The sequence below is a fragment of the Hippocampus guttulatus genome, chromosome 8, assembly GCF_054856545.1.
Source record: "Hippocampus guttulatus isolate MCC_2025c chromosome 8, RoL_Hgut_1.0, whole genome shotgun sequence".
NCBI classification, from domain to species: domain Eukaryota; kingdom Metazoa; phylum Chordata; class Actinopteri; order Syngnathiformes; family Syngnathidae; genus Hippocampus; species Hippocampus guttulatus.
Window position 1 is genome coordinate 13,226,622 of NC_141268.1, and position 18,185 is coordinate 13,244,806.

At 42.7% G+C, this 18,185-nt stretch overlaps 2 protein-coding genes across 3 annotated transcripts; one reads left to right on the forward strand and one right to left on the reverse strand.

The window, feature by feature from the left end:
* The first annotated feature begins 808 nt into the window (after positions 1 to 808).
* On the forward strand, positions 809 to 8,344 carry nab2 (NGFI-A binding protein 2 (EGR1 binding protein 2)). The gene is made up of 8 exons (XM_086118332.1): positions 809 to 889; positions 1,041 to 1,104; positions 1,871 to 2,776; positions 2,866 to 2,999; positions 4,296 to 4,347; positions 4,455 to 4,569; positions 4,665 to 4,853; positions 8,033 to 8,344. The coding sequence occupies exons 3-8, from the start codon at positions 1,877 to 1,879 to the stop codon at positions 8,128 to 8,130; spliced, it is 1,488 nt and encodes a 495-aa protein (XP_085974458.1). The 5' UTR covers positions 809 to 889; positions 1,041 to 1,104; positions 1,871 to 1,876; the 3' UTR covers positions 8,131 to 8,344.
* On the reverse strand, positions 7,987 to 14,925 carry LOC147201239 (uncharacterized). Of its 2 annotated transcripts, XM_086118334.1 has the most exons (5): positions 14,763 to 14,925; positions 14,197 to 14,344; positions 13,304 to 13,435; positions 12,935 to 13,218; positions 7,987 to 12,849 (listed from the first exon to the last, which is right to left on the reverse strand). In XM_086118334.1, exons 3-5 carry the CDS (start codon positions 13,413 to 13,415, stop codon positions 12,673 to 12,675), a joined length of 573 nt encoding a protein of 190 aa, XP_085974460.1. In that variant the 5' UTR covers positions 13,416 to 13,435; positions 14,197 to 14,344; positions 14,763 to 14,925; the 3' UTR covers positions 7,987 to 12,672. The 2 variants fall into 2 exon arrangements, with proteins under 2 accessions (XP_085974460.1, XP_085974459.1); XM_086118333.1 differs by lacking the exon at positions 14,197 to 14,344.
* Between the last annotated feature and the right edge of the window lie 3,260 nt (positions 14,926 to 18,185).

Sequence of the window (18,185 nt, forward strand, 5' to 3'; positions counted from 1 at the left end):
TTTTACATATTCAAACTACAGAGAGGCACGGTTGGACTGGTTAGCACGTCCATCTCACAATACAGAGGTCATGGGTTCAATTGCTTCCTGTGGAGTTTGCATGTTATCCCCGCGCCTGCGTGGGTTTTCTCCGGGTACTCCGGTTTCCTCCCACATCCAAAAAACATACGTGGTAGCTTAATTAAGCACGCTAGATTGTCCCTGTGGTTGTGAGTGTGAATGGTTGTTTGGATATGTGTACCCTGGCTGGCAACCAGTTCAGGGCGTGAGGGTGAACGGTTGTTTGTCTCCGTGTGCCCTGCGATTGGCTCGCAACCAGTTCAGGGTGTACCCCGCCTACTGCCTGAAGACATCTGGGATAAGCTCCATCACGCCCGCGACCCTCGTGAGGATAAGTGGCTAGATAGACAAATGCTTATTTTTCTTTTTTTTTGTTTGTTTACTCATGCTGAGTACTATACAGTACAATAGTAAGACCTAACAAATAACCATTCAAACTAGGCATTCACCAAAAAAAAAAAAAAGTGTCATTGACGTGTGATTTTTGCTCCGTCTGGAGGCACTGGAATGCTCCATAAAAGCTTCATGCTCCTGAACACATATTGAAGACGCAGAGGGTTCATTCCGAGCCCCCCACCACCGGTCCACCACCACCCACATCTTCAATTTGAAAGCCGCCTCTCTGCCGGGAGAGGAAGGCTCTTTTTCGGTCAGATGGCGCGTTGCAGTCCGCCCCCGTCATTCTCCAGCCCACACAGACAGAGAGAGAGAAAGAGAGGCAGCCAGCGACCAATACGGTGCGCCGGAGGAGGATTTCTGCCAGTGATTTCAGACGAGCCACAGTAGGCTGAGGGGATTTACTACGCCAATCTGACGCTATTGCTTCAAGGTAAGAGACTGAATTTGAAACATGGAAGCACAGGCGGTACATTTTCATCAGCATGTTCAGTTGCAACATATTCAATGGCACATGAATACATTACTACTTGTTGTGATAAACCTAAAGATGATTAAAGATGGGCTTTTTTTCTTTTGTAAAGAGACATCTGTTGTTGGAGAGACTAAGTTCTCAACAGCCTCACTCTCCTTTCTGACCTGAAGAAGGTAAGTGCAGTGACGATTGAGGAACACTTTCTTGAGTAATCAGTAATGGGAAGTAAAAAAAAAAAGTTACTGTCCTTAAGTGGTATAATGTATCTGCACTTTACTATTTTTCTGATGACTTTGTGCGTTTACTACACTACATTTCAAAAGCTGATACAGTATCTCTTTTTTTTTCCTCCTGCCTTGTAACTTTTTTTCAACATAACGTTCACGATTTTTAGAGGTAGTAAACTGCAGTTAAGATCTTGCTTGACTGAGCTCCAGGAGCCTTGTGAAGTGAAAAAAAGAGACGCGACATGGAGGAACGTTAACCAGGGAGCATTCACAATAACACCAACTGAGTCAGAGAAGCAAGATATTCCCCATCATGGCCTTGTTTACTGTTATGAATGGTGAGGACCGCGTTGTTTCTTGTGCCATCCTAACCAACGAATTCTGGCATTCTGAAATCCTCCGTTTAGTCTGAATGATGTTTTTTGTTTTTTTTAGTTCACAAAGAAAAGTCTCTCGTACTTTTCACAGTCTGTACTTTTTTACGCAAGTACAGAAGTTGAATCCGTACTCCTATTTTCACAAGGCTTTGTTTCCACACAAGTAGACAATACTTTTAGTTAAGTACAGAGTATGAGTACTTCTGCCACCTCTGTTGAATGGTTGCAGTCGAATGAGTCACCTTTAAAAGTAACCATTAAGACGTTTCAATGAAGATGTCAAACTGATGTCTGTAGGTCCAGGTGTCTCACTTGTGCTCATCTTTTGCCTGCAGCGTGCCATGTCTCTGCCACGTACACTCGGGGAGCTGCAGCTCTATCGGGTGCTGCAAAGGGCCAACCTGTTGGCCTACTATGAAACCTTCATCCAGCAGGGCGGCGACGATGTCCAGCAGCTCTGCGAGGCAGCCGAGGACGAGTTCCTGGAGATAATGGCTCTGGTCGGCATGGCCACCAAGCCGCTGCATGTGCGTCGGCTGCAGAAGGCCCTCCGAGACTGGGCGGCGAATCCGGCCCTTTTCAGCCAGCCGGTCTCCAGCTTGCCCTCCCTCGGGGGGATCCCGCTGTTTAAAGTGGACAGCACGGGTCCGAGCGGATCCGCCGGTGGACCGAAGAAGTCTCTGAGCAACGGGCAGCCGGGCTCGCCGTGTGAGCGGGAGGATCGGGCGTGTCTCACGCCCATGCACAGCGGGAGCCCCCGGAGCCCCTGCTCTCAGGCCTCCCCCCAGCCACCAGACTCACATTACCGGGAAAAACTGTCCCCTATGGACCCACATTGGCTCACCCCAGAGCCAGATGGGAACGGCACATCAGCCTCTGCACCAGCAATCGAAGAGGATCCACCCAGCCCGCCCGTAGGTCCCCCCGGTCCCTCCACATCTCCAAGCTCATCTTCTGCCCCCGCCCCTCTGTCAGCCTGGCCCGGAGGACAACTGGACGGGGAGACGAGCCGCGCGGTGGCGGAAAGCGTAGAGAGACTTCTCAGGACTCTGCCTCGCTCCGATCCAACAGAGGTGAAAAGTCTGCTGAGGATAAATAAGAAGATCGCTAAGACCGTGGGCCACATCTTCAACATGGGCTCCCAGGATGTGAAGAAGGAAGAGGAGATCCGCAAATACAGCCTCATCTACGGACGCTTCGACTCCAAACGGAGAGAAGGAAAACTACTCACACAGCATGAGGTAAAACAATCCAAGAGCGCAGATGTTTCAAATCCTTGTGTGACTTGACTCTGTCCTGGTCCCAGCTTCCATCTGTCTTCTCTCCTCAGTTAATTATCAACGAGGCTGCAGCCCAATTCTGTATGCGCGACAACGCCCTTTTACTCAGGAGGGTGGAACTCTTCTCTTTGGCTCGGCAGGTGGCGAGAAAATGTTCCTACACCTCCACTCTCATGCATGCAAGGTAAGAAAAGCGCGTTTGACTCAGCCGTTATACGCAATGCTTCTGATGCAACAGAAAAGGGGGGAATGAATAAACCAGTGTTCCACAACCTTTATTGAGCCAAAGCACGTACTGTATTTCACCAGACTTACAGCACACTACCAAAAAAAAAAAAGTCACAAAAATAACTGAAATAATGATGCTCTCGTTTCAGTTTACACATGGACTTCGTGTGAAATCTAAGTGTGTTTAGTTAAAGACGAGGCTTGCATGTCACTATGGTTCACTGGTATCAATAGATGAACAAACATACAGTAAATATTTGTCGCAACGGAATTGTACATTTCAGACCAATGAACTAAAATTACATAGTTTCACGGCAATGGTTGGGAATCAGTGGAATTGACAGTCCAATCCCAATACAGTACAACAAACATCCGAACCTCATATGAACCTTAACTCGACTGGAGACAGACCCAATTGGCTGGAGGAAAACAGAGTACCCGGAGAAAACCCACGCAGGCACAGGGATACATTTATTCCAGTGTACTGAGCTTCCATCATTACACAAACAGCATATAATCGAGCTGTAACTGCATCCATATTTTCAGCAGAATCTACACATTATGCTGTTGTACAAAGTTTCTGTCATGTTTTGCGTGATGGTAGTGCAGAGGACCCCAAAAAGCAGGGAGGCAGGGAGGAGCAGGGTGGCTGACCAAAATGGATTTAACAAAAATGCAAAGAGGAATACACTGGAGAAGCGAACTCAAATAAAGTCCAGCAAAATCACAAGAAATCAAAGTAGCAAAAAAAACCTAAGACAGAAAACAAAACATGACACGTGCACACAGCAACAGCAACAATGAGTGATCGTGACGGGAGTCCTTTTATACAGACCACTAATGACACAATGACCAACAGGTGTGCCGCTGCAGGTGGAGCCCTACAGTGCCACCTGTTGGTCACAAACAGAACCGTGACATTTTCATGGCAATCGAGTGTTTTTTTTTCCTTATTTTTAGTTGTTTTTTTTTATAATGAGCTCACGAACCAAAAAGGTCGCAATTCAAACAGTCACTCTCATTTTTTGATTCAGTGGAGTTACTCATGGGAAACATGGATGTTGGTTCATCCACCACATCCAGTGGTGTCACAAAGAATGTTTGTGCCTAAAACACAGGTCACAGGTTAAATGGGATGTTCCAGTGTTTTGCAAAATATCTGAAATGTTAAAATTGGAATTGGATGGAACACTAATCGTGAGCACATCTCCCTTTACAAAGATCAAAATTTGGATTTTCATTACCCTCCCAGGTCAAACGTGGAGGAGAACAGTGTGCTGCCCCAGAAAAGAGCAAGGCTCGAAGTGAGTTGACAAAGCCCTCTTATGAGAGTGCTTCAGATTATAACGTCTCTGCAAATTGACGAAAACAAAAAGTGATTCTGAACAACTAAATGTGTTTTCAATTGCAGGTGACTGCACCTGAGAGCACGTCATCACTCCTCGGAGCAGACAGCTCAGAGGCCTTGAACCACAGGGCCGACGATGACAGCTTATCTGCAGAAAGTCCGGACAGCGTGTCGCACGGTAAACACTTCAAGATTTTATTGCGACTACTCCAGATGTTCCTCCTGCCCCTGCGACTGTACGATCAGGATTTGTCTCTCTGTCTGTCCCGTCAGACTTGATGCGCTCACAATGCAACCAGTCGCCATCGCCGTGCCACGCCACCGACAGCTCCAACCCGTCCACCTGGAGTCGCCATCTCATGCAACAAACGCTCATGGACGAAGGGCTGCGATTGGCTCGCATGGTGTCACACGATCGAGTCGCCAAGGTCAAATTACAGTCAGACGGAACTCACACCACAGGTGATTTTCCAGATCTTAACTTATCATTAGGTGCTTGATTTTGCCAACAGAATAAATGATTATTTTACAACGATTGCCCGTTTCTTTGCAAGTGAAACAAAATAATAAAAATCCAGCGACACTGAGACAGAGATTGCCAAAACTGTACGGTATGCATATTTGGTGTCCATTCTTTGCTTAATGTTGAGTATAACATTGACAAAACACCACAAATCAAATCAAGCCTCTTTTAGACAGAGATCGCATGAAAATAGAAGGCCCAGGTGAACTAGGAGTCAGCACGTCAACTGGGCTATGCTCCAATTCACCTGCGACCCATGTGAAGAAAAGTGGCCAGGGGAGCATTTCCTCATTGGACAAATGTGCATTTTACCCAAGCAGCAGCCCAACTGCAAAAGCGTTGTCTTTTAATATGAATGTTTTTTGGAATAGTTTTGACCATTTACCTTGACTTGAAATTATCCTAGAAATTCAGCTTTGCTTTATGTGTTGTGGACTTGAGCTAATTGAGCAAGTTGAAATGAACGTAGCCGTTAGCAAATTATTGGTGGAATTTTACCCAGCATGCTAAGATGCAGGGCAGCACGGTGGACTGGTGGTTTGCGACCTTCCTCCGTGGCATTTGCATGTCCATGTTTTTTTTTCCTTTTAATTTTTCTCCCATATTCCAAAACCATGGATGTTAGGTCCATTGGAAATTGTCCATAGGCGTGAATGTGGATATCCATGTGTGGCCTGCGATCGGCTGCCAACCAGACCAGGGTGGTCTATAGATAATGGACGGGTTTTGTCTTCATTAGTTTTTGTTTTTATTCCAGACACTGGACTATTTTTTCAAACAAACCTATGCTAAAAGCTACTTGGGTGAGTTTAAAAAAAGTTATTCTTAACCTTTACCCACTAAAGTGTTAAAAGTGACTAAACTAAAACTGCAAGAATGAATTTTAGTTGAACAGACAGATAGTCAACTTAAAGAAACTGGTGTTGTTTTGCCAAGAAAATATGAGAGGCCTTAAGGCTCTTCCTGGTATCACACTGCCTTATGAGGAAGAAGTGATGTGTCCAAGTTAGTTGTGATAGGCAGAGCAAGGAAAAGGATTCCAGCCAAGACATGGGTGGGCGTGTACGGAGGGAGACGAGAAGGAGGGAGGTGATATAGGAAGTACTCCGTGGGCGACAACATAAGACCCCCACCAGCAGCAACAGCGGCAGCGCAGCCACCTCAGCGGCAACTGACGTCAGAGAGCGTTGGCTGCGTGGGCAGAGGGGCGGGCAGGATAGGCTGTGGGGGCGATGGAGTGGGAGGTAATTGAGGGGCGTTGCATTGACTCACCAAGCGACAGTGCACCAAAATAAAATCTGTGGGCTGTGAAATGGCACAGTCTTTTTTATTCCTCTTTTCTCCCACAACCAAAAGGACTGCGGAAATAACAATAAAAAAAAAAAGTGACATACGTTTCATCTCTGACGTCAATCTGCCTGACTTCTTGTCTTTCACTTGCTTAACTGTAGTTCACTTCCTCCGAATATGTTTGTGGCCCAATCTTGTAAGGATAATGGATTTATCGGTATGAAATGCTTCTTTTATCACCAGCATAATTGTCCGACTACGCACAAGTGTATTATTCAACTTACTGTTGAAATACGTAGTTTGTTGACATTGCTCATTTGTTGACTTTTGGGCTGCATTTCTCTGCTATTCAACTGCCAAGATGTTCATCGTGCAATTCATGAACCATGATGACTTCACTCCATGTGGGGGTGTTTCTTGTTGAATTCCCCAAACTATTATTCAAAGACTTTAAAACACATCACTTCGTGGCGATGACTAATATTTAGCCTTTAACGCTGTCCAGTCACATTAAATAGAATACTGTATCAGATCAGAACCTAAGGGATGTATTAGCGAGATCTCCCTTTTCTGTAATTCTTTAAACTTCCATCTATGGACTAGACGAGTGTTTGCCTGCAGCGTGTTGGTCTTCAGTGATTCTCGGAGAGTAGGAAGTAATTAAAGCAGTAGGAGAGAATACCTGTTTTTTTGTGAGTTCCTTTAGGGCCACTGCAAATAAAGTGAGAGCATAAATATGAATTGCATGGCAAGCAGACTAAAAGTCAAACACAACCGTCAACCCCCAATTTGTTTGTCTTAAAAATAAAAAAGAAATCTCAATAGAATGACCAAAAAAATGTGTCATGGTTGAACCAACACCACCATTAAAAGACTTTTGTCATGTGTATTAAACCTTTTAGTATGATCCGGCAGGATTACATTCGTAACATTTCCTGTGGGGAAAAAAGTCAGCCCTTTCTCTGGCCCCATCTTCTGCCTCGAATTTGATTAGCAAGAAACCACTACGCCAGAAGAAAAACAACCAATCAGGGAAAGAAGGCGTGACTGACGAGGTGTCAATCATTTTTCATGCACTTTGGGGCACATTCGTAGCAGGCGCACCCTCATGGCCTCAAGTTACTACATCACCAAATGTTATCAGCTCACAAAACCAAAGTTAAAAGGTCAGCAGAAGGCAGTGATGCACAATTCAAATCAGCGGCATATGATGGGGGCTGAGAGGGCTGATTTTAGGGTAAATTTTAGTAACCCCACCCCTCACTTTATAAAGTCATTTTCCTCATGTACTACTGTCAGGTCATACTGACCATTTTAATTTCAAACTGTGTTTTATTTAATTCCCCTTTAATTGTCATACGAGTTACAAACAAGCTAACAACTGCTCATGTGACAACATTAAGGTATTGGATAGACAATTGCTAAATAATAAATGAAATTCATGTACGCTTTTCTCAACATAACTGTCAAGAAAAAGAAAAGACCTTTTTATTGTAGGTCGTGGTTTTAACTTTGTGACCATTGACTATTCAGTCTGTCTTCAAAGTAAAAGAAATAAAAAAACAACGACATGGCCTGGAGCTCAAGGAACACAACTGATGAGATCAACCTTCAACAAGCCAGCAAATGCCATTTAATGACTGTTTGAACAGTTGAATGTTTTTCAATGCACCGACACACAACAGGCATCGGTGAAAGTTGTGCTGGCTGTCCCACTTTTATTTTATTGTACACACATTAAAGTACCGGTAGGTTAATTGAGAGTCATCAGGGGGGGTCAAATGCTGGTGAAAGATGTGTTTATTTTCTCCATTCTGTTTCTCCACAGAGCACATCCACAAAGTTCAGCAGCGGAGCCCGATCAGTGTGTCCCGGAGTATTAGCCCAAATGTCACCAAAGACAGTGTCAATCACAGAGCGAAGTAAAAAAATAATAATAATTAAAAAAAAAAAACGATTACAAAAAAAATCCAATCCACCCCGCAAACGACTCAGGCTCAGGACACCACTAACATGAAGAGAATCCAATGGTGATATCATCATCATTCTCAACGTCATATGATGACATTATCAGCCTGCAGTAAACTCTATGGGCCTGTTATTGGACAATTTGCTATTAAAAGCCTTTGTGCATATTGAATGAATCTGTTTATTCTGAGCAATGTTGCTTGCTAGCGGTGCCTTGCCTGGAGACACCCCAACACACAAGGGGGCACTGCAACTTTGAAAATGAACCCCCTTTTAATTGCCGAGTTGAACTTTGCAAAAAGAAAAACAAAAGGTTTTTGACATTTTCAAGCATGTATAATATAGAACAATTTGCTGATGATCATTATCAGGAAACAGTCAAAGAAGAAAATGAGTCAATGGTGTTAATTCTGGCAGTCTTGATATCTGTTATTTTATGCCATATAAAAATACATTTCATCCTCCCTTAGTGATAGTACAGACACACATTCTGTATGATATCTGTGTCATGGTTTTGTTTTGCTGAAAGTTTTCCTCCAAGTTTAGTTTTTCTTTTTTTTGTTTGTTTAACTCGGGGGGACTGCATTTTTTAAATTGAAATCAAACTTGATGAGGTGGAGACTTTTAGCTCAGTTGCACTTCACCTTCAAATGTTTTATGTGTACAGTACAGTCAAATAAGGATCATCAGAACAAAAGTCCTTATCACTCCATTTAGAATTAAGATTGAAAGTGGCACTTCGCAGTTTAAAAAAAAAAAAAATTCCGACAGGGCTTTGATGTTTTTCAAAGTATGGGCCATCGTCTACATATGGCCCCCCGGTTTGTTTTGATTTTTTTTTTTAAGTATTTTATACAAACATTTTAACTACTATTTCCTCTCTCCTCATCTATAAATAACACGGCATGAATATGAACATCTGCCCATTTTACAAATCAAATGAGGCCCTCCGGCAAAAAAAGTTTGCCCAACACCGCAGTAGCATTTTTGGCTGTGAAATGTAAACATCTTACTTTTAATGACACATATACTCTGGGCTATGCATTCGTTCCACCTGCTTGTCTCTTGAGCATTAGTGACAGTTATTAATTTGCCAACAGATTAGGGAGTTTTGTTTATTTTCTAACACGTTTTTTAAAGTTTATTTCCTAAGGCTGCAGCGTGCTTTACTGCAACGCACACATGCTTGTGTCTGTTGCGTGAAAGATGCTGCAGGAGCTGCGCCAAGGAGCCAGCAACACTCCTGCTGTCATCTTGTTTGTTGTGCTGACGCTCTCCTGCGAGCCATGACTCACGATGATACCACCAGGACTTACGCACTTACATGGAAACACCCTTACAAGAAACTTGGAAACATATGTGCCAATCTTAAAGAATGCAGTGTGTTGAAATAAAACAACAACCAAAAAAAAAAATCCCTTACAAACCGCGGCCATCATAAAACATCTAGTACCTGCACAGTCAGTTTTAAAATTCCGATCTGTCATATGAATTGGAAGAATTCATTTTTCCATCCATTTTGTAAAGTTATATTTCAATTTAGACCGAAAAACTGAATTTGAATGAGATACATTGAATTTGTATCGTTTAATTTGAATCGTTGCGTTGAAAAACTGAATCTGAATTTTTCAATTTGAATTCAATAGTTTGGAACTGACATCCAAATAAATTTGAAACAGATTTTAAAATTATGAAATGTACATCAAGTTCTCTTCAACTGCATCCTGACTGAAAATTAAATTCTGTATATTTTCACACTCACTTTTCAAAATTCAAATTTGGTTTGTTTGACAGGCATCCAGGTACTTTAGGAAGAGCAATCGATATGGATCAATGTGATTACATAAGCATATTGGACATCCTTGGCAGAAAGGATGGACTGGCAGACATCCCACTTGTTCCAGAAATCCATTGCATACCCAGCCACAAACGTTCTTTCCTGACAAGCTCCCCCTTTGCCTGATCGTCTTGTTGCGAATGCTTGGCAAATTGCGTTGAGAGTCCAGCTGATTAATTCCAGAAGTTTGATTTTCGCAAGACAACGTCACGGGAGGCTGGGGTGATTGTTTTAGACAAAAAGGCTACATGAGATAAAGCTGGCATGCCATGTTTGAAATTGGTTGTGACAACTTCCACAGCAGCGCAACTCTCCCTCTCTCAGATCCAACGGCCTGCACGCTTCTGCGAAATCACCAACATAGGATGCAACCCGCCTATGCACAGAGATATGCCATACGGAATTTACGCCAGAACCCTAAGTTTTAACTTTGAAAGCAAACAATGAAACTAATCAATCCAAATGAATGCACTGTATGTTAAAACAATAATCCCCACACGCATTTCAATTATTTTCCCTCCAGTGATTATGAAAGAACAAGTGAGAATGAAGGCAGACGAAGATGCTGTCATCAATCAGCTGTCAGCAGTGCTAATTAGCGCCTTCTTTCTTGGAGGCTATTCTTAGCCTCGGTGTTCCCTCCTTAGCAACACAGCACTGAGCAGCTGACAGATGACCAGTGAGAGCTTGATTGCAAACACACATACACACAGTGACCATTTGTTTATTTTTTTTTGTTTTGTTTTGTTTTTTAAAACTGTGTTGCCATCCCAATAACCCATAGGGGCTCATTACTATTTGAGACTTATGTAACATTTAAATATCAAGGCATGCTGTCTAATTCAGTCCGATACATTAGAAGAAAGCATGCCTCACAGCAAGCACTTACTGTGAGAGGTCACCAGGTATGATGCCATTCCACTTAATTTGTACAAAATTATTTACAACTTTAAAATGACAAATTCTGGCTGCTACATACCTGAGTCAAATGATCAGCTCATCAGCCAGCTCTGAAGCAGCATTAGAACGATCCTGATTATTTGAATCAGGTGTGTTGCAGCCGGGTGAAATGAAAAACAGGCAGGACGGCGGCCCTTGTGGACCGAGTTTGGACACCCCTGCCCTAGAGGTTGGACCGCATGCCAGGAGGAAGAGGGCAGCGTCATGGCAAGACACAGGGCAGAGGTCAAGAATCTTCAAGCAAAAAAAAAAAAAAAAAAAACAAGGGGAAAAAGTGGCTAAATAGTTTGCCATCTACTGATGTGAATCAGGTGAGGGGTGAGTCTCCGCCTCTTGAGTTTGGGCCCGCCTCCTGCCACGCTCCAGCAAAGCAGAGAGGGAAAGGAGAGCAGAGAAACATGGCAAAGGCGAAACAGAACCATGACACTGTCGCCAGTAATAGTAAACTAAACAGGCCCACATTTTTGTATTGTATATACAAACGTAACTCTGGTAGTCAAGAAATGTTGGGAAACACATTATCACTGCTCAAGTACAAAACAACCACAAAGCACAATGTGAAGATGTCCTTTGGACACCAGCCAACAGTTGCAATATCTATAAAACAGCAGCGGGTGCCAGTAACACTCTGCTAACACTTTCCCGGCTGTTCCCTTTCCATTGTGTCTGTATATGTCAGACGCCGTGTTACTTTTATTTGATTTCTCAACCCTCTTGACACTTGCATGACAGTTGAGAATGTTAAAATTATGAATTTCCGTGCAAAAGCTGGCAAGTGCCATTTGGACAAAAATAGAGGCACGCCTGTCAGCAGACTGCCTGTCACAACATCATTCGATGTTGCATTTCCAAACCCAGCAAAACCGAATAATTCCCTTGAAAAACTCATCAGAACGCAAGGTTTTATTATTTTCCTTTAGAAACCGACAAATGTATCTAACTGCAGAAAGCACCTAAGTCCTCAAACATGTCCGCATTCTTTAATTTACTCGCTGCTAATATAGCTTATTTTTGAAAGTGAGTGTCAAATATGATCATGATCATGAGAAAGTGAGCGCCAAATATGACGAGGATACAATGAAAGACAACAAGGAAGACTTCGCCAATGTTGGTCACAATCAAGCGGGTTGACTGGATCTTGAGGAGAAGATTGATGACTCTGGGCAACCAACGTGACTTGTTTCATCTCTTTCTCTCTTTGAGGGGCTACAATTAAGAGTTCATTTAAATTGAGGGTGTAGTTTAAATGACTGGAGTTACAGTACCCTCACCTCTTATTCACTTTATTCACAAGACGTAACGCTCACCATATCAGCGTTGTTTTATGCTGTAGATTTATGACCATTTTGGGGTTTCCATGTTTTATTTTCCTTGAGTTGTCTGCTTTTTGGTTAGGTTTATTTTTGACCCAATTGTCTTTAGAGCGGTTCAATAGTTCGCCCTCATTAAAACCCTAATGGGGATTTTAACCCTTTTAGGGACAGTGTTTACTACAGTGGACAGCTTATCGTGTGATCAGGTTCCAGGTTATCATGATTGGTGCATGACAGGGTTAAGAGGGCAACAGTTTGATTTCACCTTTGCAAATTCAATAGTGCTCAGTTTTGAGCAACCCTGTGCCATGTTTTGATCGGAGGTTGTGTTCGGATTTATAGAGAGGAAATCCAACCTCATCTTTCATGCCGCGCTTTTGGCGGCAGTAACTAAGTGACGTGGTTGTGGAGGTGTTGCAGGAAGTCCCCCCTGGTGGTCGTGTGTCCCGGAAAAACGGCCTGGCAGAAGTCGCACACGTAAGACTGCAGAGCCACGTCGGACATCAGCAATCTACCTGGAAGACTTGGGAGGTCAAAGCCAAGGAATTGACGGTCTGACAGAGACATCTGAGGTAAACACATTTTTACATGTAAATATGTGAAACAATGTGTTGGTGTGAAGAAATGATGTCTCCCGATGTGGTTGATTTACCCTCTTTGAGTCCTGGTGGCTCCCGCCTCCACTTGGAGGATCACAGCAGAACTTTGCTGTCACAAGGTCCTCTCCTGAGGACATCTTTTGCTGCGCTTTGCCCTCAGGCGCCTTCATGCTGAACTTGGACATATCTTCAGCCAGGAGATGAGATGTGTTCTCATTTGCGGCGAGCGCATACACGTCACACTTTGCTGCAGGGTTGGGTGCACTTATTGGGTTTCCTTGGAAGTGCGTCGGGATTTCTCGGGTACGCTCGGCAGTCGAGTCTCCGTTAGGAGCATCTGCAGACAAACACTTTTACTGAGTCATCTCGATGGATCGTGAGATGTTTTTATTTATTTATTTTTTTGGACTGTTTTGCTGAACCTTTTGCTTTCTGTAGAGTTGTCATGAGACTATGCAACAGAGCAGCCTGCCTGAGGCAAAGAGATCTCAGGCGAACAAACTCCTGGTAAAGTTCTCTGTATGCGGCCTCCATCTCACGTCACCAGTCTGCAACTGTGGAATCACATGGCTTAGTTGGAAGAGGATTTTAACACTTTGAGTTTTGTCACCACAGTCGAAAGAAACCGCGACATGTGGACAGAATAGCAGATGAACACCCAAAAGCAAAAACATGTGGCAAGCACAGGATGTCACCCAAAAAAATAAATAAATAAATAAATATAAATCGTTTGTCAATTCGCCCTCTTGTCCGTTCTTTGATCCTCGTGGTCTTGTGAACCATCACCAGTTCTGGTCCAAGTCACATTCCAATTGAAAGTCCGCATAAAGCAAAGAACTCACCGAATTTGGCGGATGTTATTCTTTTCTGCTAGCTTAAAAGAGGCATGCATCGGTTGGTTACTTGTAAAGACTTGTCTGGGAAAAATATCCCAAGATGCATTTCGTGCTGCAATCAAAATGGCTTTACGGAACTACATCAGGTGGGGTTTCACAAGTGCATTGGTGTTGCAATTACAAAGAGAGTCGTGTTCTCAGGAAGGATGTTCTCGGGTATGTTCTGAGGAAGACCATGCTTGCCAACTTTCATTTTTATTGACAACGCTTATTTTTAGGAGAATCTCAAGTGATCAATAAGGGGGCTATGACATCATTAACAAAGCCTGGACAATGACTAAACATGAAGTTTAGAGTGGATTTGGATCGCTGGGGTAAAACATTGAGTTCATCTTAAGTGTACGACCTAGAAATTGGCATTTTGAGATGCTCTTAAATGCACAGATGACACCCATCTATCCGTATTCTGTACCGTTTACCTTCACTGGGGTCGTCAGGGAGCTAGAGCCGATCCCAGTTTATCTCCAGTCAGAGGCAAGACACACAGACAAGCAACCAGTCCCACGCATGTTCACACCGAGTGACAAGTCTTCAATTACCTCAAGGAATGTGGGAGGTAACCGGTCACTTGAGAAAAGCCGCAGAGAACATGCAAACGCCACACAGGAAGTCAGGATTTCAACTTCCAATCTGCAGTTTTGTACGTACTGCGAGGCAGCTCTTTACAAATAAACAAATCGTCTCAATGAAACACCACGAAGCAAACCGTCAATTACACGACTTGACGACTTGATGACGTGTACTTTTATCCTTTTTAATTCACTCCTTCAGGAATTCTGAGATTTCAGCGATAGATTCACTGTCAAGAAGAAGGTGAGGTACTCTGCCCTTGCAGCAATAATAATGCTGTGGAGGGAACTCAGTAAGTAGTTAGACGTGTACAACTGCGCTACAGTATCAGCATTCACAAGAGGGTCAAATATCTGAGTGGTTTATTGCAATAGTAGTTTCCACTGAGTGTGTATCAAATTAAACATCTACTGACCTGTCACGCGATAGACTGCCGCAGCTCCGAATAGTCACTTCTCTAAACCAACCTCCATCTTATAAAGCCCTTCCGGAAAGAGCCCAAAACATTTGTGATATAAATTCAAACCATGATGGTTGTTTCTCTCGTGCTACACTGACTAGAAGTTATCAAGCAAAAGGGAAGTGGCTCAGGAGAAAAAGGAAGTTAAAAGCATTTTGTTGAAAGAGGACCTCATCGGTTAAATAAGAGTACGGAAAATATTTTTAGAACGTCACAGCAAGCGCCACAATCTGTTGTTATGTGACACAACATCAGAATAACGTCAGTGTCAGGATTTTGGAACGTTGTCACCATTTTTGGGCAAACAGCTATCTATTTTTTTTTTTCTCCCGGCATGAACTGGAACATGCATAGAGAAAATCTGACAAATGTCATTAGTTACATCAGACAACGACAATTTCAGTGTGACCCTTTGGAGTCCCTAAAACCTCTCAATTGAAAGCTGGAATTCCCCCTCCTAAAGCACATTTTAATATCTTAGAAATTTATTCCAAAACCATTTTGGCAGAGCAAAGCCAAAAATCCTTCATATTTGTCCAAATGAATCAATTGACAAATAGTATTTTGGCATCATTTTTTTTCACTATTAGATCTAGATCACAACACAAATGAAAGTGTGTGTTTGTGTGTTTCAAACCTCCGATTGGCTGGCAACCAGTTTAGGGTGTCCCCCGCCTACTGCCTGAAGACAGCTGGGAGAGGCTCCAGCACGTCCGCGACCCTTGTGATGATAAGCGGATTAAAAAAAATGGATGGCTGAATGGAAGAAAGATACATTGCCTGTTACAGTTACTAAAAATGTTCTGTGATATTTTGACCATGGAACAAATTCACTCGGTTTTCATAACTTTCCATGGGAAATGTTGTTTTTCCAAATCCAAAACAATTCCAAAGATGCTAGTTTATCTCAAACAGCATGATTAAGGTGCTTCTGGTCACATGATGTCCAGTACTGGAATGTGAGTCGGTGTCATATGCTTTATTAAGACGAATGGTTGGAACTGCTGCTTGAGGCTGATATTGGTTTAAAAATAAACCTTGTTTAATACGACGGAGTCCGATGGGTGGCAGACTACTTTCTCTGACATCCATCCACATGAGTGCTCAGACTCCCCTACCCCCCACTCCCTCTGAGTTTACAGCCAGCACCTTGTGATCCCACCGGACTTGGCAGTCCACTTCACTTATATAACTCTGTCTAAGGAACGTGGGGAGCCTCACTCTAATCACATCTTTACAAGCCGGCTTCGGTGTGGATGGCGGTGGGACAACAAATTCACAAGAACAGACTCTTTGGTAGCACACATCAAGAGGGACTTGTGTGAGAAATGTCAATACTGTGCGAGATTTATGAATCTTATCATGGATTTTTACCACACAAAAGTCATCAGGGGAAATGATCAATGGATCTCTGTATATTTGTTTGAAAATTATGATGTGTGATTGTCTCCAGCATGCCCGCACATTCATATTTATTAGTGGTCCCCCATGATGTTAGATTACTTCTATGACAATGAGTACAAATTGTTGCGAGAGGAATCAACTTCTGATGTGAGCAATTTTATTGCATCGGGGGAGGGGGGCATTTAATTCACTGCCAGTGACGAGTGTACTTGTCAACTACGTTTTTTTTCAACAGGGATGGGTCGGTTGAGCGTCTGATACCGCTCCACAATTTCAAACCTGGAAGCAACCACAATTAAATTACATCGATATCCCATTTTGGATATGAGATCAGCCCAGTATGTGAGTCCACTGGGACAAACGGCTCCATTTTGTGCAATGTTGTTGTTTTTTTTCCTACCACTGATTAAAAAAGATCAACAGGAGGGGGACTATTCTTTCATTTGGGAGATTCATTTAACACAATATCTAGTGGTTCTTGAAAATGTCAAAATACCTTAAAATGGCCGGAAGTGAATCAATTAAACTGTTACTTTGTGGCTTAGTATCATTGCACTGAAAACTGCATTGAATACAAAACGTCCTCAAACATACTTTTTCTTTTTTTTTTTTTTTTTGCTCCGGAAAAACATTGAGCTGAACTTGAAAAAAGGATCTCAAAGGCTATTTATTGCCGACTATGCTTCTTTAAAAAGATTAGTTTCAGTTGTTTCTGTTACATAGTTCACGCTCAGTGTATTTTACTCATGCTGAAAGTCGATGTGACCAACCAGTCAAGTTTCAAGTTTTATTTTGAAAGTCCCTGCTCTTTGACAGACAATCTCTATTAATTCTCTATTAATGCAGTATCATTGCACTGAAAACTGCATTGAATACAAAACGTCCTCAAACATACTTTTTCTTTTTTTTTTTTTTTTTGCTCCGGAAAAACATTGAGCTGAACTTGAAAAAAGGATCTCAAAGGCTATTTATTGCCGACTATGCTTCTTTAAAAAGATTAGTTTCAGTTGTTTCTGTTACATAGTTCACGCTCAGTGTATTTTACTCATGCTGAAAGTCGATGTGACCAACCAGTCAAGTTTCAAGTTTTATTTTGAAAGTCCCTGCTCTTTGCCAGACAATCTCTATTAATATCTCTCTTAAAATACTGTCCTCTTGTTACGCGTGTAACACCATCATGTGTGTCAGGTTGCTAACATATACAAGATACCGCACATGGCAATAAAAATGAAAATATCTATTCTATACAGTATGTTTTTTTAAAAAAAACGATGCACTCAATAGGTGTCAGCGGTGGATAATGCGGTTAGCATCTGATAGCTGTGGAGGCAGTAGACTTTCACCTACTCACTCCACATGTACAAGCCCAAGTAACATAAGACTAAGGTGCACAGATGCTGGTGAACAAGCCGGTGCGAATGCATAATGCAAATTCACACGGCTGCTCGTGTGAAGACTTTTGACAGAAAATATTTGCGCCGCTATTTTTAACAGCCGCTCTTGTTTCCACGGACTTGTTTGACACGTTGTCGCTTCCAACACCACTCGAGGAGAAGAAACAGAAAGCGTTGCTCTGAAGAGGTATGTCAATGTGGTCGAGATACACATGGCACATATCGGTGAAACACATTTGAAATCCATTTTGAGGAGAGCCTTTTCATTTTGGATTTCTGCAGGTATTTGATGAGCTTATCCCTCAGACCACCAACTGAGTTTGCTGATTTGTACGCCATGTGTTTGTTCTGACCTTGAACTCCTTCCTTTCACACATATGCACTCTGCCACCCTTGCATTGCACTTGATCCTTGTGTTGGGGGCTCTCTGAAGAGTGTGTACGTGTGTATTAGTGGTGGTAGGGGGGGAGCTTTGCTGTGAATAACTTCTGGACCAGGAACCATCATCTGCCAGTGAAACACGATCTGTCCTGTCAATCTCATTTTATAATCGTAGCATTCTCATGTTTTTTGGCTGAGC

Coding starts and splice junctions, on each gene's coding strand:
- LOC147201239 (XM_086118333.1), bottom strand. CDS start 13,415: ATGGAGGCCGCATACAGAGAACTTTACCAGGAGTTTGTTCGCCTGAGA. Junction 13,219..13,303: donor AACTCTACAGAAAGCAAAAG/GTTCAGCAAAAC, acceptor GTTTGTCTGCAG/ATGCTCCTAACGGAGACTCG. Junction 12,850..12,934: donor GCCACCAGGACTCAAAGAGG/GTAAATCAACCA, acceptor TGTTTACCTCAG/ATGTCTCTGTCAGACCGTCA.
- nab2 (XM_086118332.1), top strand. CDS start 1,877: ATGTCTCTGCCACGTACACTCGGGGAGCTGCAGCTCTATCGGGTGCTG. Junction 3,000..4,295: donor TCCACTCTCATGCATGCAAG/GTAAGAAAAGCG, acceptor TTACCCTCCCAG/GTCAAACGTGGAGGAGAACA. Junction 4,348..4,454: donor AGAAAAGAGCAAGGCTCGAA/GTGAGTTGACAA, acceptor TTTCAATTGCAG/GTGACTGCACCTGAGAGCAC.